Genomic DNA, 22,427 nt, shown 5'->3' on the forward strand with positions numbered 1-22,427 from the left:
ACAGGATATTCATTTGCTGCTCTTACCCTGTTTACCATGAACATCAAAGTAAAGTGTCCAGTCTCACTGAGAATTTTTTTTCCTGTGAAAGAGTGTAGTCATTCCTAAATGTTAACGATTTTAATATGTTGTTTTTTAATGTCTGCACATTTATATAATATAGGGGAAAACTGAGATATAGCGAAGGAATGCTGTAGGAGAACACTTTGGTCAAAGAGCTGCAGACTAGACTTTCAAATGTATGTAAGAACACAAAACGATACTGATTTTTGAGGATGGTCAAAGGTGTGTAAACAAGCTGTTCACTTTCTTCCTACATATTTGTACTTGTGTCTTAAATGCCTTAGTGTTTCTGAAAATCAGATCATAGATGCATTTAATGGGTAATATTTTTAGCTCAATTATATTATAATCTTGTAGAGAATTCAGAGTTTTAGGTATCTGAAATCTGCAACTTCCTGAGCGTACTGGCTAGAGACACATTTTGGATTGAACAGGCACAACAGGTGGAAGTGGTTTTTGCTGTCCTGTCATGGTCTCTGGTGTGGTCTTGGGCAGTTTGAGAGGGAACACAGGAGTAACATCCTCCCAGGGATTTTCCCAGAGCTTTTCCCAGAGCCCGCACAGGGGAGGAGTTGTGGTGGGAGGCAGTGACGCTCCTCTCCCGTTCCTGGCCAGTGTGTTTATTTGCTTCAGTTTAAGTTCCTGTTGCTGTTTCTTCTGGCCAACTGCTTGTCTTTGAAGACTGTGTTGTTGGTAGGTCAGGGGTTTGTGTGGGTGCTGGCTGTTTGTGGTGATTCCACAAATGCTTTATGATCGATTCTTCACAGAAAACACCCCGAAGGGAGCCCATGGGCCTCTTGTTCATAAACGATCACCACTTGGGACTCCCTTCCAGTGCAGAGGTGGTTGGGATGCTGTGATGCTGTAATTCATTCTACCTGGAATAGACTGCCATCTGATGGGTGGATGCTCAGTCTGCTCCATATCCCCTTCTACTTTGTGATACAATTAGCATCCAAACTGGATCAGGAGCTGATCTGGTTTAAAATTGGCCTCTGCAATATAACTGTAGTCAAGGCTGATGTGAGTATAAGTTTTGTCTTTCATTGGTGTGAAGTAGCTGGGTAACTACTGCCTTTATTGACCTCATTGCCAGGCTATATAAAGCACAGGTCACAGTGTGGTTCCAGGCATTTAGATTTTTAAAGAAAGTTTTATTTGCAATAACCTCTTAACGGAGCAGTGTTTTTCATGTATGTCTATCAGTATTTTAAGTGCAAAGAACAAAGCAAATTTCATGTCAAGCATAATAAAGCATAAAAATACAAACTTGGGTCAGGATGCACACTGACAGACATTACATGCATGAAAAGTAAGACTGGCCTCTCATGTATACATGGTATGAATGTGAATAATGCTTTCTCCTGGCTTTTGACTGTAGTCTTTTTCTTCCAGTCTCAGTGTGCTCTGGCCTGGGCATGGTGACCAATTTACACACATGGCTGCACTGCTTTTAACTTTGATTTTTACAAAAGGGGCTAAATCATGAGCTGTGAATGATGTTGAAAGCTGCAGCTCCATCAATTATTTCCGTTGAGAACTGGCAATTCTTTTTTCCTTTTAAATGGTGTCACCCATAGCTTGCAACAGCTCTTCAAATCCAGCCACAGCTGGAGCTCTGACCTTTTGATTGCGATTTTTAAAAGGTAAGGGGACAGACCACTTACATGCAATAAGAGCTGAAATGCCTTTGTCCTGTGTGATATATTTGGCACTTGACAATGGCATTTGCATTTTTAACCTGAAACTGTAGCTATCCCACGTGTGACATCAGCCTTGCAGATCTTTTGTAAAGGAGGATGTCAGCATAGAAACTGGGGTTATGTTCTTCTTAAGTGACATTACACTAGCTTCACTAATACTGTAGTTTGTTGCTGGCTTAACCAAGCAGCAAAATTAGGTTCAGAATTTCAAATCACATTTCAGCTGTTTCTTGGAAGGTTTGCTTTTCTGTACATGCTGCCTGTTTCTGTTGCAGGGTTGTGCTTACATTCAGATCTGACTGAGTAACCTGTGTGAGCAGATCTGTCAAGAGATGGTTGCTGGAAGGAGTATGTGAGTGTAAACACTGGGGGAACCACCCCAGTACAGCACCTGTAAATACCATCTGTAATGTGCTCAACATTATTACATCACTTATCTAAAGGCTCAGTTATAGCAGTTTGCCTCTGCTGTTTCTAGTAGCAAGGCAATAAATCAGTGGCATTGTGTGTCTGATATACCCATGTTTAAATGACACCTGACCACAGCTGATGTAGTTACCTGGCAAATCGTCAATTGAGTCAATTGTAACACTGTATTCTTTCATCAGTTTAATATAAAGTGCCATCATGAAGATGGGTTTTTCAGTTTTTCCAGAAGATAAACCTTAATTTCTGCATACCAAAATAGAGAGGTACATGTTCTCCTGTGTCTTAAGCAGCTTATTGGGCAGTTCCTTTCTAGTCAGGGCCACCTTCTCATACTCTAGACAGCTTTGTTAATCTCAACTACAAGCTGGTTTGAGGAGCCATCACTATTAAGAAACTTTTATTATCCTAGAAAGCACAAATAAATATCCAGAGTAGTGTTGTTGTTTAAATGGTTAACAGTATTTTTTTTTCCTCTGAGATAAATAGGCAGATATTTTTATGGTTGTCTGCTGTAGGTAGCCTGGGGCTTAAAGCTGCCTTCTAAACTCTGTTCAGCCAGGGTCTAAGATCACAGAGTAGAGTGTTCAGTCTGTTATGTTCTGTAGCCATGTTTGTATATATAAGTGGTTAGAATTTTATCATAGTCAGTGTCTTTGAGTCTGGAAAACACCATATGGCTTGCAGAGACACAGCTACACTCCTGGTGCTTGATAGCCTGATGTTTTCGTGCAAAGCCAGGAGAACACATACTAGAATATTCACTGCCTCCTTCTTCAATAGGTGTTCCTTTATAAGGTGCTCTCACTTCAGTGGCTTTGTCTTGTTGGTAAAGGAAAGCTTCCGAGTTAGCATATAAAAAAAAAAAAAGACTGACATTATTAAGATAGTAGAAATCCACTGGGTAAACCTCCAGGTTGCCAGCCCTTCAGCTACCTTTTCATTGTCTTAGTGAAGAACAGCTTTTTGTGAAACTGTCATCAGGGTTGATTTCATGAGCTCCAGCTGCCTTGAAAGTAATACTGACGACTCATGCATGTGAGAACAATCACAAAGATGTAAAGCCACAAGTAGGTCCCTATAGGCTCCACATGAGGGAGGGAGAAGAGCATCTTTTGTCTCATTTTCTGTTAGTGCGAAGAAAGAGGAGTTAAGTGGTGTCTATAAACATTGATAAGTAGTGTCCTGCTGTGCCAGAGGTGGGATTATGGTGTAACTCAAATAGTGGACTGTACCCATCAGTAGTGCATGGACTCTGACAGAAATCAGAATGCTCTTCTGGGTCTAAGCAATGCCCTGCCTATGGAAGCAGGAAGGCTGCCACTGTCTCAGTGGGACCTGATTCAGGCCTTCTGTTGAAAATAAGTGTGTGGTTGTACTTGGCCTATGCACCTAATCAACTGTTTAGTCATTTCACCTCTTTTCCAAAGACGACTATCATAAACTAAATTGAAATATGGTGTATAAACTCAGTGAAACATTCAGAAGAGTGGTAAATTTGACTGGTTTAGAAGCATTTTCATTACATTTTTTATTTTCTACTCAAATTTTCCACTGTCTTAGTTTTTTTTATATTGAGCCTGGTATGTGGAGTAACACAAGGTAACGATAATGTGATTTGTAAGTGCTGTCCCCTGTTGGAAAGAAGGAAATGCCAGGAGGAGCAACACTTTAGACTTACTGGCACTGGCAGGTTGGCTGGCTAGCTTTTACATTCCATGCCCGAAGTTATATTTTTTTCCCTTGGCACTCAGAGCTGGGACCCAAATGATGTTATTAACTGTGTTGTGCATTTTTCACTATAGGTATGACAGTAAGTTCTAATAAGGATGGCTCAGGAATGATAGTCCGCAGCATCATCCATGGAGGCTCAATAAGTCGTGATGGACGGATTGGTGTGGGAGACTGCATCCTGTCCATTAATGAAGAATCAACCACTAACTTAACAAATGCACAAGCCCGGGCTATGCTAAGGAGGCATTCACTTATTGGACCGGATATAAAGTAGGTAAAACTACATGATGAATTGTGGTAGGAAGAGGCTAATAATCAAAGTCTGGTTATTTATGCAAGTGTTCTAAATTAAAGTTGTCTGGTTTTACAACATGAATTTACTTTTAATTTACAGCTTCAGGAGGATAATTCACCTTCAGATTACAGCTTCTTGGGTTTGAAAGATAAAATCACTTGTGTGAGAGGCTTTGGTTGTTCTTAGAAAGTTATTACTATCATTAGTAATCATCATCATTACTGCCCTTCCTGGTTTTAGTGAAAGAATGGGATTAGTCAGAGTTTTGCATTCATAGTATGACTCCTCTAAAGAAAGTCAGAATTTCCTCAAGGTGTTTGTGTTTCTCCAAGGTGGACTGTTGTGGCCAGTGATTTCATTTGATGGAGATCTTTGTAATGGTTTTGGCTGCCAGACAGAAAGTATGACACATGGTGTTAATGCAGAAGAGTAATACCTTAAACATTTTCAGTACATCTGTGACAAACAGCAGAAATAGTCTGTTTTGTGAAGTCACTTCCAAGTTTTTATTAGTACATACAAAGGAGCTTGTTGCTCTAGTGCATACATATCTGCTCTTGACAATACTATTTTAAACTTGCAGTAGTGAATATAAGCTTTGAAAAGTCTACTTGCTTGATGAGAAAGTTTCTTCTTCTCAAGTTCACTCAGTTTACAGAATTTTATCTTGAAGTGTAATTCTTTCTGGCTGATGTGGTTATGGAGTTAACTTTGCCCACATGCGCCATCTAGAAATGAAGTTGTTCTAAGCTTGTGGATGGTGCTCTACACACACCAGTGCTGGGTTTGCAGCTTAAAAAATCTAGTAGCTGCTTTTCTCAAACCTATGGTAACATAGATTGAGTCAGATCTGTAAATGGGACTAATGAAGCCGTTTGTGATAGAAACCTATACTTATTTAGGGGGGTCACCTTGAAAGGGATCAGTTCAGTCTCAGTGCAGTTGCAGGTAACTGTGTGGTTTCTGACAGTTTAAAATGGACTACAGAACATTGCATTCTTCCCCAGAAGTATTCTAGCTTTGAAGAGACCTAGCATTTTGTAAACAGGTAGCCAGAGTATCTTCATTGTGGGTGGTAGGTTTAATTTTCTGCCCCATAGCTGTCATATGTTTAGGATTATGATTTAATGCCAGCTTGTTTAAATATTGGGGTATGCTCATATAATGAATTACATTATTGTCAATGCTGTCATGAATATGAGCGAGTCAGTGTTGGTAAAATATGACATTGATTATTATTGTAGTCTTTCAAACTATATTATAATTCTGACTGCCATGACTGAAATCAGTTGGTATGTGTGCATGCATGTGTGTGTATGTCTGCTTAGATACACAGATGCGATAGCACCATTCTTCACTGAGGAGTCTTTTATTAGTGCCACAGTTACATGATCAAACACAGATGTGTTCATTATTTGTGCTTACCCTTTAACAGCTGCTGCATTTTACACTAGTGTGACTCTATGGGGTTTTTTAGTAGTCTTAGTCTTTCACAGATATGTCAGAAATACCAAAACTTTGTCTCAGATGTGAATATTCAGATTTTCCAGAAAAAGTACATGCTCTTTCTGAAACATCTCACAGAAAAGGGGCAGTTGCTATTCATGTTCTTAAGAATTTTGTCTTTCATTTTATATTTATGTTCTTCAGTGCATTCCCATCATAAGAGTTTAAAGTGAAGCTATCTTCTGCACTTCAAAGAAATGAAAGACCAAATCCTTTGGTAGCTTCTAAAGGAGTCTTGCAAGAATAAAGACAGCATTTTTGGGCCTACATAATTTTGGTACAAAATTTTTCAGCATAATTAAACTTTTCTGTAATTTGTACTATCAGAAGTATTATACAAGATCCCAGAAAAATATTGTGATACAAACATGTTGGTAAAGTCCCAAGTCAGGAATTTGGCCATATGGAGCATTATCTCATGATAGTTCTTGTTTGCTGAGAGGGATACAGACCTGCGTAGATGTCATTTCAGAGCTAATGTAGTGCACCACCATGCAGGATTTGCGTTTTAAGGGGCAGTATTTCAAATAAGCAAATTGAGTCTCTTTGGTGTCTTCCTCAGGAAATGGGGTTTCACAGCATTCAGGTATGGCTGTCTTGATGTCATTCCTCTTAATCCATACAGGGCTGCAAATTTTGCACCTTAACGTATAGACTGATCTTTTTTGGGGTAGAAGAGTGTCCACCAAGAGTGTTTAAGCTCAATTATTTTAATTTCAAAGCAGTGTTTTAGTGGCAAGCATTATTTGGTGCGAAAACATAAAGCTGTTCTTACTTGACACAAAGAGGTTGCTTTAAATTTTAATAAAGGAAATTTGATTTTGAATCGTTTAAGAGTCAGAAATCTGAGTTTCAGACTTAGATTTTTTTTTTCTGCTTTGTGTGTAGAAAACCAGATGTGTGGCCTTGCCAGAATGCATTCCATTTCACTTCTCACTCCACCTTGCCAGAAGCTCTTATATTTCTGTAAAAATAGCCATGGTTTTGTTTTCAGCAGCAGCTGCTTGTAACATCTGTCGGATAATTACAGAGCTGAATCAGAATTCACCTGCATGAAGTGTGGGGATGAATTCTTGATCAAGAAATAGAAGATAGATTACATTTCCATTTTTTGTGCTTGTTAATATCATTGCTATAGACAACAATAAAGAGCAGATGCTTTCTGAGGGAGGTGTAGATGAACCAGTGGAGAATGGGGGAAAAAAAAAAGGAGAAAGAAAAGAAAAAGCAGCTCATACTTTTAACTACATAAATATGCCTATCACATTCAGCATGAGACACTGATATTTGTTAACATCATTGTAAAAAGATGCTGCATCATATGCTTCACATTCTAGATCTTCTCCAGCACCTGTTGATGATCAGGCCCTCTTTTATGTGTGAGTATTGGCGATTCAGAAACTCATTATGGCTCTATGTTGCAATCTGTCTGTAAAATCATTCCATGCTTTTATGACATCCATAGTTATGTCAGGGATATATCCAGATATAGGTACATATTCTGTGTGTGTATATGTGTGTGTGTATGTGCATGCACATGTGGCTGCACATGTGGATGTTTGTATATATTTTTTTTTCAAGTATTAGTGTGTGTATTTGTGTATGGTTATGGCTTTCAGCTTGAAGATTGGAGTGTACTTCTTAAGACTGGAATGAAAAAAAATTCTGAACAATTATTGATAATATTTTAAAATTTCACCTGTGACAGCCATCCTAGATGTGCTCAGAGCACGTGTGCGTGTCTGTGTATGTCTGTGTGTATGTATAGGGTTCACTGCTAGAATTGACATGAGTATCATGTACTGATATCTGGATTAATCTCAGTGTCATATTTTCTGTGGCACTTATATTTTACTTCCTTCATATATAAAAAGGTTCAAATTAGACCTTAAGTGTTAATGACAGTAATTTGTCCTGAACATTTTCCATACTTTGTTATTTGGTTTGTTGGTGTTTCAAGGTTTTGTGTGACTGTTCAGTCAAGCATGTAATAAATGTTCCTCTGTACTGCATGTGGTGTTCTGTTTATGAGATATTTTCATATGTACACTCTTTGGTGTTTTCATTGTCACTGCTTTCATTGCTAGTGCATATCTCTGGGTGCGGGAGGGTGGTTGCATCTCTCAAAAAAGGAAGCCAGAACACTTTCTCCTTCAAACTTTACAGCTATGAAAGAGAGGAAATGACTAAACTCTGCATATACTTTCTCTTGAAATTGTTGAACTTTAACTTCTCTTCCAGATAAGAAATGAAACAAAACAATAGAGCAGTCACTTACTTGATTTGTGTCTTCATCCCTGTTGCCTGCCAGTTGTTTTTCTTACTCTCTTCCCTGTGACTGTATTAAGGCAATTATCAGTCCCTTTTGCAGCTGAACCATCCAGGTGCCTAGGTGGATTTTTATTTCCACTTTACAGCACAAGGATCAACAGAGTTGACCAGAGGAGCCCAAGACCCTTCTTGTTTTGGGCCACTCATCACCCCAGTCGTATGCTGAGCTGTTCAGGATGATGCTGGATATCTTCAAACATCACTGTGACCTCCAGGAGTGAGCTACAGTAGCTATCTAGCAAGTGATGGAATTGATAACTGTGGGTTGTCTGCCCATACAGTACTAAACAGGGAAAAAATTGCTGGCAAATATAAATCCAAGGTCTTTAGTACAAACTGGCCTTGCTGTCTGTCACAGAACGCAGGAGGCAGGACTGACAGCCACTTACTAAAGACAACTTTCTGGTATACGTATTTCCTAAAACTAAGTTTCAGCAAAGCTTGGTTTTTTGTATAACTTTTCACTTCATTAATAACATGCAAAGGAGAGAGAGAGGAGGAAGACAGGCACATCAGTAATACAGCTTAGCTAACAGAAGCAGCTAGGGAAAACTTTGTAGTTAACTGAACTTTGGAAATCATGAGCGAGAAACAAAGGTGAACTCCTACACAGAATATACCTTTTTATTTAGTTTTCTTTGTTATGCTTTTTTTTTTTTTCCCAAAATGCAAATAAGCGTTTTGGTTTATATTTCTGAAGTAGCTGAAGCATTATTGAAGTTTAGCGGTAGATAAGAGTAAAGAGTTAAAAACATATTGAATGTTCCCTTTGAGTGCTTGCAATTAGACAATTAGAATGGTAGTTAGGCACTAGAATAGAAATAATGTAATTTTCCAAAGACAGCTCCCATTGATGCTATCTAAATTTGACTTGTCTGTGGGAATCAATTAGGTAATTCAGTTGCTCAATTTTAAATCATTTTTCAAAACGGTGGAGTGAACCTCTTTTCTTCCAAGTTCCTGTGCACAGAAAGGGAAGCTTTCCCATCTAAGAGAGCTTTTTGGAGGTATTTGTAAATAGTACATAAGGCTGTTTTAGTTCATCCTTTGAGGCATACCTTTTGGATGTCCCAGCACAATGTCAGTTATTCATTCATACAATGAAAACCAGCAGGGTGTCCCAGAAGTTGGAGTGCATGTGGTTTACCTCCCCCTTAGATGATCTCTAGCGCTGATGTCGCACAGAAGTATGAGGTGAGGACTACTCCTACCCTTGGACCTTGGGACCCTGCATAATTGTTTGCCATGTGCTCCTTGAACAAAAGGACTGGATAACAGTTTAAAAATGTTGGATGCTCTGCTGTCATTGTACTCTACTGTCTACACCCAGGCTGAATCTGGGCATATCTGTTTCCTTTTTAGGAGTCTGCCATTCTCCTTTCCATACTTCGAACAATATCTTCCAGCTGCAGTTTAGCATGAAAGGGATTGTCCAAGCCTTCTGAGACAGCAGAAGTGTTGCTTGCAGTTCTGATTTCTTTACTGCAGCTGTCTTTCAGGGGAAAGTACATTATTTACTTCTTACTTTTGCAGGGTGAAAATTGATGAATTTGACAGGGATAAAATGGGTGAATGTAACAGGATGAATGATATGTTTTCTTTCACTGAAATGCAGCTTGCACATCTCATAGCTTTTATAGAGGCAAGATATTCTTATGCACTTAGTGCGTGGTGCTTCTGCAGCAGCATTGCCCCATGAGGGTTTTGAGACCATAATATTAATCCTAGCTCCTTGCTATAGTTCAGTGCATTTGGAGTTGAAGATGGCTAAGAAGTAGTAGTGATTATTTCCAAAAACTCTTTCCCCCCTTACTTCTCTCCATTTCCCTGATAGGGCTTTGCAGATAACTGCTGCATGTCTTGCATGTTTCCCAGTGCTGGAGTGCCCTCAGGAAAGACTGCTAAGAGTCAGTGATCTTGTACTGAATGTTTGTTCCCTAGTGTGTATTAACTCCCCAGCAGTTCAAAATAAAAACACTTTCTGTCAAGCACATAATGCTTGTATGTTTGAAAAAATGGCCAAAGAAAAAAAGGGAGGAGTCTTAAGGAAAATAAGATGGTTATATTATTGATGGTTTAGAAATTATCATTAAAAGAACTGGAGAGTTCCTCCTTGTCACAGTTTAAACTGATCTGGCAATCACAACCATGATAGCCACTTGCTCACTTCCCTCCCCAGTCCCAAATAAGGGAGACAATCAAAAGGAAGGAAGGAGCTCAGGAATTGAGATAAACAGTTTAATAAAAGAACAAAATAATACTGATAAAACATGACTACTACTACTATATATCTATACCTATATCTTTACCTATACCTGTATCTGTATATATATATATATATATAAAATGGAAATAGAATATAAAATAAAATATACTCAATGCAGTTCCTCACAAACGCCGTACTTACCGAGCAGCCAGTCTGAGGGGAAGAGAGAAAAAGGCAGAAAGACCCAGAGGCATCTGCAAAACAGCCAGGTGGCAAAAGGCCAAACTAAAAAGAGCTCCCAAACAGAACTCCACTGAAATTAAACAGAACTGGAACAGGCCTCCTTCTCCCCCTCTGTCTCCTTAACTGGAAAAATTCCAACTCTCCTTAAATATGAAACATGACGATAAGGGAATTGAGTATTTTTATTGATCAGTCTGGATGTCAGTCAAAGTCTGCCACATCTATTCCCCTTTCCCAGCTGCCTCACATCGGGGGGCAGAGAGCTCAGAAGAGTCCTTGACTCCCAGACAACAACAACTGAAAAAACATTGTCCTGAGGTTTTATCTTCTTGTTCTCAAACTAAATCTGAACAACGACCATGCTAGCTACAAAAAGGAAAATTAACTCACTTTCAGTCAAAACAGCACACTCTTATTCATCACCTAGGCACCTATTTATGCATCTTCTGCACTTCTCTAGATATGGTAGATGTGAAAGGATGTAGGGAATATGATTGGGCACAGACAAAGAAGACAAAGGAAGATGGTCCTTATGATAATTTTGGTAAAGTGTTTTTGGACAGACAGCATTAGTCATTTAAAAGTTTATTTGCTCTACCTTATACTGCTTGCTGTGCTCAGCAGAAAACCAGCAAGAGTGGGAATCAGTGGCAGCCAGGGAATAATAGACAGAAGAGGACTCCAGTCAGGGAGTGATGGACAGGAGAGGGCTTCAAGTAAGTGAGAGAGTCGAAGCTGAAGGAGTGTCTCCTCAGCAGCTTACGTGTCCTTGTGAAGTGGCCAAGACTTTTTTCCTCTATCTGTTCTGTGGGGAAATACATTTATATTTCTTCTAACCGTGTGATGGATGGGAGGACAGCCTTTTTTGTGTGTTTTCTGTCAGCCTTTTTGGCAAACTTGGATCTGATATTTAAGCTGCTTATCAAACAACTAAAGCTTTTTAAGAAAACTAAGCAAGGAAGGCCATCTAAGTAGCCCTGTTTAGATCATGGTTTCGTTTTACATGTAGAGGGAAGTTTTTAAAGAAGTATTCTTCGTGCCTTAATGTTTTTTCTTTCTCTTTGTTTCCCCCTCCTCAGTCTGTTGGTCCATTTCTTTTCTGGCATTCAGACATGATGGGGTTATACCAGGGCTTCAGGAATCTGCATGTAATTTGGCTGATGAAACATGACTGTCTGACTGTCCCAAGCTGGTTGAAAGTGCATGAAGGGGTGGAGGAACGATGTGAGCAGGGTATTGCTCCTGGTGGCATAGGTGGTGTGCTGTAGCACATTTGTATGTCCAAACTCACACAGTATTGTTCACCACCACCGCAGAAACTTGAGATAGAATCAAAACTGCCCAGGAAAGCACAGAACCTTCTGCAAGCCAACTTCCAGAAGCTGCTTAAGCCAACACTTGGAATGTTAATGGTGCATCACACCTTACACATCATTCAGTGTTTGTTTTTGCACAAGGAATCTGTTTCGACTAAAGCTAGCTTGTCCCTATTACACTCTTGTCACTGTCCAAGCATCATTTTCTTAAAACGAAGTGACCAGCCCTCAGAAAATAATGTGCTGTTCAGCTGCCTGATTTAACCATAAATGCATATTTGTTGCACAGTCACAGAGGATTAGCTCCTGTCCCCAACATACCAGCGTTATGGCTGTGAAGTCAATGACGTGAAGTAGTCTTGAGTGCCTTCCTCATACGCATTCCTCACACCCATCCAGCAGTCCTCATGCTACTTTAATCGTGTCCCATTTTGTTGCAGTATTACATATGTGCCAGCAGAAAATTTAGACGAATACAGGGCCAGTTTGGGACAACAGACGGAGGGAGCTGTGCCACTTGAACTATTTCCTTCACATACTGTCAGGTGAGTCAAAAGACTTACTGTTTTCTCCCATAGGGCTCTCAGTTGTAAGTCTTTCCATATCTTTGTCACAGCTGAGGAAGATAAGTTTTATTTTAGAAAAGCTGAAAGATGGATGATTTTATTCAGACCAGCAACCATTACACTGAAAAGCTGTTCAGAACATGATTTTAGCTTTGACTAGCAATTTTTTTTTACATTTTTACAAGGCTGTTTTATAGCTGTTTGATCTACTCCAAAAGGAGATTGAACCTGCCTTATCCTAAACATCTTTAAATACCATGCAATTTAATGTATGTATTGCCACAAATGCTCAGTGCTTCCAACGTGAGAATTTGGCATTTATGTTCTCTCCAGAACATATAGTGGAAAGAATTAGTTATGCTGTCCTTTTCCTTGATTTTCAAAAATTTGTAATTGTAGGCCAAAATATTCAAAGTAACTAATAACTTTTGTTGACTTGAAATTAATATCTAAAAGCAATAACTGTTTTTTAATGTTGCTGTTGTAATTTCTTTCATTTTGGAAACATAAGTAATTACCTTCAGCTTTGACTTGGTTCTGTTTCCAAAATACAATCTTCTGTGATTGTCAGTTGATAGCAACTGAATTGCAGAGATAAGTGGACAGGGAATCCCCCAATACTATATTTATTCTAACAGACACCTGAAAATAAGTTTTTTACATTAATCCTGTCTACAAATTCTAATGCTGGCATGGTGATCCGCTACATGAAATTTTGCAGTGAAATGGAGGTATTAGGTGGGTTCTTTAAAAATCATTTTCTTGTTCCTTTTCATCAGCAGGGAACTCCCAGAGCTTCCAGAACGTGAAGAGGGGGAGGGAGAAGAAAGTGAATTTCAAAATGCAGCTTTCACTAACTGGAACCAGCCTAGAAAGTGAGTGCAGATCTATTTGTGCAGTATAAAATCTAATCTGCAATTCAAAAATTTTGTAACTTGTAATATATTTTAAGAGGAATAAGGAAACAACAGAATTGCCGCACTTTTGTATATTGTGCATTGTAGGAGTTGATTTTTACTGCTATTTGGCTGGATCCCTGCAATCTAGCAGTTTCTTGATTGCTTTATGCTTTAGCAATTTATCTTTGTAGGCTGACTCTCTGGAAACCAGTAAGAGGAGATGAAGAGAAGCTTTCAAATTTTTTATTAGAATCCAAAATGAAGTGAACAGTAGACATAATTACAGACTTTCTGAGCGATTCAGTAGATAACTCCTGACAAAACTTTGCAAGGAGGAGTTATTTCTGAATGTTTTTAAACCATTGTGCAAATCCAGGTGTCTTCAGTATGCAGCACTGTCATAATCCCAACAGATTTTGTTTTATTTTGGGACTTGTTTTGTCACAACAGGGTTGAACTCTGGAGAGAGCCCAGCAAGTCACTGGGGATCAGCATTGTTGGAGGACGAGGGATGGGTAGCCGCCTGAGTAATGGAGAAATGATGAGAGGGATCTTTATCAAGCATATCCTGGAAGACAGCCCAGCTGGCCGAAATGGAACGCTGAAAACTGGAGATCGGATTGTGGAGGTACAAGCCAAGTGCCTTTTGCTTGCAATACCCTCATCATCTCTGGAGACACTGAGATGGATGTGTGATCGTGGCCCAACAGCTGTGTAATTGCTCCAGCTGGCACCACTTGAGCCATACAGAGTGTAGTACCATCTGCTGATGTTTGTGTGCAGACAACTTGAAGTTGAATATACATCCTAAAGCATAGGTGACTGACTGTGTGAGCATGAATCTACAAAGCCTGCAGTTCTACCTGCCTGTTTTAAAGCCAGAATGTATAGGAAAAAGCTTAAGTTTGGTGAAGCTGAAAGATTTTACCTTTGCATGTTGGATAGCAACAGAAGTGGCCAGTGAATAGCAAATCATGCAGATGCCAAGCTTGTTTCTCCCTTAAAGAATCTTAATCAAATCACATCATATTGTGCATCTTGTGGAGGAATTAAGGGAGATACAGTTTGTTTCCTGGTGACATGAAGAATGCTGGATTTGATCCAGAGGAAGTTACGAGCATCGTGCCCATGCATGATGACAGGGTAGCCAGTGATGTTGCAGGGAGGGATTTATCTAGATTTCTTTTCTGCTTAGACAATCCTGTGCTCGTGCAGCCACTTCAAGATATTGAAGAATGAACGTACTAAAAGGAGTGTGTAATTCCTGTGATGATTATCAGTCAGTCATTACCCTGTTTCCAGTGTTCCATTAGGAACTGCACTTGTTTTCATTCTGCTGGATGTCATAAGCTGACTGTCCATCAGTAAGAGCATAGCCAGGAGGGTGATGGAGGTGGTGATACTCGCCCGGATCAGACTGGGCTTGCTTTAAATTGCAGTTTACTGTCTGCTACAAGAGCAATATAAAGGCTCTGGAATTAATACCTTAATGTAGGTAGCACTTTCTACAACAGGGTGAAAGAGTTTCCAGTGTATAACAAGTTCAGAGGTAGAATTTTGCTTGATGGCCAACAAAGTTAAAGAGCATTCATTATGTCTGAATACCTGGATTTTTATGTGATTGCCTGTGACAATGATGCTTGTAGAAGTTGAAGTAGGTGAGTGAAATTAAGTAAGCAATGCTCTGTTAATGTGACTGTTCATGAAGAGATTACTTCAGTTTCTCAAGTTGTGGCATATCTAGGCTTTTCTGTCTGCTACTGCATACAGTATTTCAGAGAGGGAATTGGAGACCCTTAGTGTTATTGTTCAGTTCTTCATAGGTTTAGAAGTTTCTCAGTTTGTTTTTGTTCTCTCTTTATTTACATTGGATGGTAGAGTTAGACAGTTAAAAGGTAGGGGTAATCCTCATTATATAACTTCATGTGCAAGAATTGCCACTAACAAATAACCTTTCCATGTTAGCTTCTGGCTTTTATTGTGGTCGTTGTGACAATGCTTTACTGATGCTAACTTCAGCATAATATGGTTCTTGTCTGGATTGCAAGGCAACCTGTTTTACACACCAATACAGAAGAAGGCGTGAAGAAAAGTGACCAGAGAAAAAAATGTCCTTAGCCATCCTTTGTAAATGCTTTATTCTAGAAGAGAGAAAGTTTTCAGCTCTGACCTAAAAGTCTGACTTCTAGGTAAATTGTCTAGAAGATTGTCTTACCAAAAAAGAATGAAAAAAAAAAGGAAAAAAGTACACTATACTGACACAATACTCCATAGTGAAAGACCCTCCAGCACCTAACAAGTTTCAGTTTGTTAATCTCATAAAGTCCTGGGAGGTAGGTAATTCTCAGATAGGAGTTACAGGAAGCGATATTTGGCAAATGCTACCACTCTCCTCAGATTACTTCATCACTTCTTATTATCATATCTCTTCTGTTTCGTTGCCTGTGGAAAAACCGAAGGAGCTTGAACCAAGAATGTTGAAAAACCTGTTTTTGAAGCCATGGAGAATATTTATTTGATGTCCTTTCAGTGCTCTTGGAAATCTCAAACCTGTGTGTGTGAGACCTCAGACCAAGTCAATAGAAACCAGTAACAGAGGTTTGGGCTTAGATTTTAGTCAGAGCTCCCTAACGAGAAACAAAAGCTGACTCATGGTTCTTGTAGCTTCTTGCAATGTTAAGATGAGGCCTTCCAATTACAGGTGGATGGAATTGACCTCAGAGATGCCAGCCATGAACAAGCTGTGGAAGCCATACGGAAGGCAGGCAATCCTGTAGTCTTTATGGTACAGAGCATTATAAGCAGACCAAGGGTAAGCATAAAGCATATGAGAAGAGATGTAATACCTAGTAATAGATGAAACTAATGTTCAAGGTGGTGGTGTTTGGGAATGGGATACTTAATCCTGAAAGTTCCATCTCAGCTATTGTAGGAACAAAGATTTGATTTAAGTATTATTTCCATTTAGAATGAAATCGATTTGGATTTGGAATTACCCTCCAGCACGCCGTCCTCAAACTATTTTGAAAAGCCTCAAGAAAGATAATTTGTTGGGGGGCAGAGTAGGAGTCTTAACTAAAACCAGCTCTTAGAGATTGACAGCATGTCTGAGGAGCGCATGCAGAAATACAGCACCTGTTAAAAAATTCATTGGACATTAATGAAAGGACTTAGAAGTACACGGAAGTTTTCCGTCACTAAGCTGCATGGACATTGCAGAGAAAAGCTTCTGAGCTTTAATATAGGTTGCTTGCATCACTAGAAACTAAACTTCCTCTTTGTAGAATTTGTGTAAGCTGCATGTTTATTTACTAGTTGTCTCATAACTCTTGTTCCCCAGCCAGAGTCTCTTTATAGCTCTTCTTCAGCTTCTGCTCCCTGTGGGCAGAAAACTACTAACCCATTTTATCATCAGTCATCTAAGGTAAAGTTGCATGAAAAATCTGTGTTGAACATTGGTTATTGATACTCAAGCTACTAAAATAAGGCTTTTTCATTTGCTGTGATGTGAACAAAATTTCCACTGCTGAATGTTTAGGCCGGTTTGGGGTGGGAATTATGCCATTACTTTATCAGAATTTATTCAGAGAATGCTGCTCTGCTCTTTTTAATTGTAGTTCTTTGTTCTTCTTGTTTTCCAGTTATTAAGCTTGTTGGTTATTTCTGCACTGTTTATTAACAAACCCTTGTTTCTCTGTAAGCAGAAACGTTGGAAATGCTTTTACTGTACACGATTTGTGTTGTGATCTTCGTAAATGGGATTATATTTATTGTCTTTTTTTTTGAAACTTGCATCTGTACTTTCTAATAAGATCCTAAAAGAGAATTTCCTGCCCTTATTCATGTGCAGTCACCCAGATAGCTAGCTGCCTGCATTTAATATGGTACCACTGTGTATTTAGCAAGGCAGTCAGTTTCAAGTGATGCTAATGAGTCAGTTTCTTCCCCTTTATTTTCTTCATTCAGGCTGCTGAAGTTGTTGAAGAGATCTTAAGTGTACTCTAAAATAGGCCGAATAAAGTACTCCAGAATAGCCCAAATAAAACAAGCAGGCTGTGAAAAACTAGTTGATGTATGATTTTGCTAGCAAGCAGTTATCCATCAAATCTGTGTTTCATACTGTACTGCTCTGAGTAAGAATTAATATATCACCATGGTTATGGATAATTTGTAGGGTTACAGCATTATGCTGTATGAAATGCTTGCTTTTTTTTGATACCGTAGCATCCTAGACACATTAATAAAATGCTGAAAACAAATTAGTTGAAAAATGAAAAAGAAAACAAAGGTAAAATGAATCCTGTTACTTTAGGGTTTGTTTCTGGAAACAAACAAACAAACAAACAAAAAAGCAAACAAAAAACCCCAGCAAAACAAATCACCACCACAACAACAAAACCAAACCTCTAACAAACAGGAAAAGAAAAAAAAAAGAGAAAAAACAATCAACAACAACAAAACAGTAAAAGGAAAAATAGCCTTTATTTTAGTATTTGCTTTTCATGTCCTAGACTGGGCAAGAAAGCATGCTTCATGCACACTGTTTAAAACCTAGCTGTTTAGGCAAACTCAGATGCTCCATATTTTATCACAGTAGTCAGTATATTAATACAATGCAGCTGCATGGATTACATTTTGAGCTAGCAGTAGTATTTTAGGTGCTATGCCCTCATTACACAAAATACAAAAGGCGAGATTTTGAATTACTGTGTCTAATCTTTTGTTTTCTCTTTTACTAGGATTCCACTGTTTATGTACAAAATGTTTGTGATGCTTATTTTAGTTGCTTAAAATTTCATCAAGATACAATTTAAAAATTGTTTATAGATGACAAATGTAATAATACAAGTGTAATAGGATCATTGCACTAGCAAATTACTTTTCCCAGACTTCTCTTATTAAAGACAAAATCAAATGTGAATCATGTGTGTAAACAGAAAGTGGTGGTGTACTGCAGGGAAACTGCCTGTTCACTGAGTGAGTCGTCAGTGAAGAAACTTTGTTTATGCACAGCTCTGCTTTCTTGTGGCTGAAGATACTACAGAACCAAGACATATGTTGTCTTACCAAATTACATTACCTTTTGTTTTTCAGAATGAGACGAGGATACACATTTAAGGATGCATTTTCTATTTTCAGGAGTATTTAAGATACCAGAATTTTTAAACAGCAACATGGATCTGGGTTAAATTACCACGATATAAATATATCAGTTAATGCTACAAGTCTTTCACATTCTTTTCCGCTTATTATGCTTTTTATTTTCCAGCAATGTTAAACTTACAGCCCTTAGACATTGAGGCAATTGCCAGGTGGATACACCTAGTGTAGAAATTATTTTTAAGTATACACTGAGCAGTATTTCCAACATAGTATGCAAAGTCAGAATTGTCCCCTCTTTATAAAACAGGTTCCAATCTCAAATAGATTACAGTATAAAATTATATCCTTTAATTTTGTCTAAATAGGAAAACTCTTTTATGTTAAATAATAATAAAAAAGTACCTTGTATTGTTTAAAGAGGAATTAAATTCTGTTAAATTCAATAAGTTAATAGATGCATGCACACACGTACAAAGCGATCTGTAAAAGTTATTATTAGATATTAAGTCTGTTTAGAGATCCCTAATAATATTAAACCTCCTCTTTTGCAAGTTCACAGTGAGCGTGTTACCACAAGAGGTAAATCAAATTATGACAATCTGTGGTTTTTAAAATAAAACTAAATCTACTACATTATTACAAATTATTTTGTTTATTCTAATCCAGAAACCCACCATTTTATAATTAATTAATGCCTAAGACTATCCCAGAAGCTGACATTCTTGGACAAAATTGTACAAATAGCAGAGCAAGTAAGTTTTCTGTTGTTCATGTTGCTGAACTCTGCACTTCATGCACTTTGTGTGCTAGAACAGATATGAGGATCGGTGCATTTCCTGTGTGCTCTGCTAATCATAGCTGATACAAACATGGAGCAAACACAGTTTTGCTCATTTTCACATGTCTGTAGCAAAGTGCGGGAAGCAAACGTTTTTTGTTTATCTCAACCTGCTAAAAGTATATTTTGTTTATGAGTCACAAAGGGTTAATTTAAAAATGTTTTTGCTTAGTTTGCTTACTATGTTTTCTTTTTAGAACCCTCTCCTGCCTTTTCCACAGAACAGTCTTTTCTGTAGGCCAACTCTCTTCAGCAGTACTAACCCTTTTGCTGATTCTTCTCAGTTCAACACTAACAAGGTTGGATTATGACACCCCATCATCTTTTGACTCACAAAACATTATATGTGTGCTTTTTTGCTGTTAGTGTCTCTCTGCATTTAAATTATTTTATATCAGTTTGGGTAAAATATTTTGCTGATGAGAGTGAAAATTGTGTGTAGAGAATTAAAATGACACATGCACATAGGAAGGTTTTGAAGAAGTAAAAAATTGCCAGCTCCATTAATCATAACCACTGATTCTGATCTAATCAGAGCTACCAAAGGAGTAGGCTCTCAGTCTACTCTACAAAATCAGTCCCTGCGGTATATCTTAAAATATCCTCCTGCGTTTTACTCTCTCATCAGTGTGAAGTGTTTTGCTGCTATGTACTTCATTATCTTTTTATGTGGTTTGGACTTTCCAGCTTTGAGATCCCTTTATTCTTTTTGCATGAAAAGAAAACATTGGCAGTTTTCATTTTATGATGCTGAAACTATTTTCCCTCTTCTTCTTCAAAATGCTTTTAATGCACTATGAACAGGATGCTGATAGCTTTGGAAATATGAAAAAAGTTAGATTCTGTTTTTTGTAGTTAGTGCTTACTGCATGTTATTCATATTGGGAACAGAGTTAACCTTTGACACAATAATAAAGGCTTAATTCTTATGTGCATGCTTTTCTGATTTAATGAAATAATTTCTAGCTCATTATACATCTTGGGAGTGATTGTACCCTTTGTCTGTTTTCCCATGTTGTCAAATATATCAAATGTACAATGAACATTTATAATATGATATGTATAATTGCATGTGTGTTTTTTTAAATCTGTCTTTGTATTTGTACAGTTCTGAGGAGAGAGAGTAGAACCATGACATAAATGCCAGCTTGTATTTTCTATATTTTCTAAAGTATTTCTGAAAAAAATTACACATATTTTTAGAGAAAACCTAATGTTTTTGCAGAGAAAACCTAACAGTTTTGCAGTTCGTGCATAGTTTCTTTTTTTCTTTTTAAAATTGGAATAAGAATGTTTGCTTCTGCTGAACTAAGGTTCATGTACAGTAAGAAATTTTGCTGAATCAGGGTCCTTAATAACCCCTTGAATACTTTTGTCCATTTATAAATGAACTTAATATTAAGTTGCTGCATTTAGCAAAATGAATCCGTAATTGCAAATGCGTTATTGGTTAATAATGCCGTGTGTTGCCAAAGGTACTGTAACATGTGGATTGCTGTTTTCTGTTACTGTAGGAGGTATCGAATCCAATTAGGGTTACCTTCCGTTGTTCCCCAACTAACCCTTTTGCTCCCACACCATTCAAGGTTTGTCTTGATTCCAGTGAGTGGGTCCTACCATACTTGTGTTGTACGTTTGTACATGGCCTGTGATACCTTCCAGGGTGTTGCTTCCTCCTGCACCTGTGCCTCCTGTGTTGAAAGTGATACTGCTCCAAAATTGCTGCCATTTTTAATGTTTGCTTGGCTGTGATCAGAGTGACCCTGGTAGCCAGATGGGTTCTTGCAGTGCTCGATGCTTTGCGTTGGAAATGAAATACTGTGCCACGGCACGCTGAAAGTATTTCATGAGTTAAAGCATTTTAGGTTTTGTGTGTGTTGCCCGATTCAGGGAGCAAAAGTCTTATGTGTGTGTAAACTGCGGGATCCAGCTCCTGCTGCTGACAGTGCATGCGTGGCAGGCTGAGTTCTGGAGGCATTGTAGCATCCTTTCTACCCTTCTAACAAAGGAGCCATGTTTTTACTTCCATGTCAGCATTTCTTTAAACACCAGACATGTTCAGATTTATGTGCACATGCACAGAGTTGCAGAAATAAGCATTTTTTTGTCAATCAGATTATGGTGGCTGCAGTTCGTAAGTGCTCATCTGTCAAAATGTAGCCATACATCAACGTTTTATAAATCTTCTAGAGTTCCTTGACAGCAAGTTTTTGTTCTTTTTAGTCATGTTTTCTTTAATTTTGTGGAGTTCTTTGATACTTCCATTTACCAGAAGTACCACCAAGCTGATATGTTAATTTTGGTTTTAAAACACAGAGACTATTGTAAGATCTGCTGATCTGGTCTGCTCTCACACTGTATTTCCTCATTTTTTCTGTGTGTTATGTTGCTTTCTAGTTAAAACACTAGGAAGCACTCTGAAAAATCTGTGTTTCTAGAAGTGCTCTCCCTTTCACCCCTCCTTGAAGTAGAGATATGTCACCGGCTTGTCTCTATGGCAGATACATTAATTTTTTATTATGAAATATCACTTTGAATGTTATTATGTAGTGTTTCCACCCTACTCTGATTCTGATGGTTAACAATGTCTCTGCTAGAATTTCACTGCTTCAGTGGACATTTATGTCTGCCCTGTAACTTTTAGTATGGTTTAGAGTATAATTTACATACAATGTAAATACTTCCTGCATGAAGCTTTAGTGATGCAATGTATCATCTCAGCAGGATGCCGTTGTCTTGAAGTACAGATCAATGTGACTGATAGGATACAAAAAATCACATGGCATTTTTTATATAAATATTTGGCTTGGATTCCATATTGCAATTTCCCACACTTTTGACATTTAATGACTTCTTAGTTAAGCTCCTGGAACAAGTTCCCAAATGAAAGGAAAATCTTTTTCAAGGAGAAGCAGAATGAGGGAACTGAAATAGGGTATTTGCATTTTCTATAAGTCTTTGGAGTATACAGAGGTTGAAGGTAACTTACTTTCCCTGAGAGATGGGACTTTCCTTAAATGCCAGTATGACTAAATTGTTAACTTCTTGTGTTTTTTCAACACCTTCAGTTTAAATCACACTGAAGTTTTCCAAGGTGTATGTTGTTATCCATTTCACAGTTGCCTCTGATGAAGAAATGGTCTCAGTGTTTGTAGCACCCAGAGACACCATCTAAGATATTGTGTTCAGACTTTTGCT

The 22,427-nt window shown here is 38.2% G+C and overlaps 1 protein-coding gene across 1 annotated transcript in view; it reads left to right on the forward strand.

The window, feature by feature from the left end:
- Positions 1-22,427, forward strand: part of MPDZ (multiple PDZ domain crumbs cell polarity complex component) — a gene marked incomplete at both ends in the record, with an annotated part of 85,217 nt that overhangs the window by 41,349 nt on the left and 21,441 nt on the right. The window contains 5 exons of the mRNA XM_080362500.1: positions 3,998-4,196; positions 12,264-12,368; positions 13,172-13,264; positions 13,739-13,916; positions 15,990-16,100. Coding sequence (XP_080218626.1) covers positions 3,998-4,196; positions 12,264-12,368; positions 13,172-13,264; positions 13,739-13,916; positions 15,990-16,100 — 686 coding nt within the window. The remainder of the gene's footprint in view (positions 1-3,997; positions 4,197-12,263; positions 12,369-13,171; positions 13,265-13,738; positions 13,917-15,989; positions 16,101-22,427) is intronic.

The sequence above is a fragment of the Nesoenas mayeri genome (assembly GCF_963082525.1).
Source record: "Nesoenas mayeri genome assembly, chromosome: Z".
Classification (NCBI taxonomy): Eukaryota; Metazoa; Chordata; class Aves; order Columbiformes; family Columbidae; genus Nesoenas; species Nesoenas mayeri.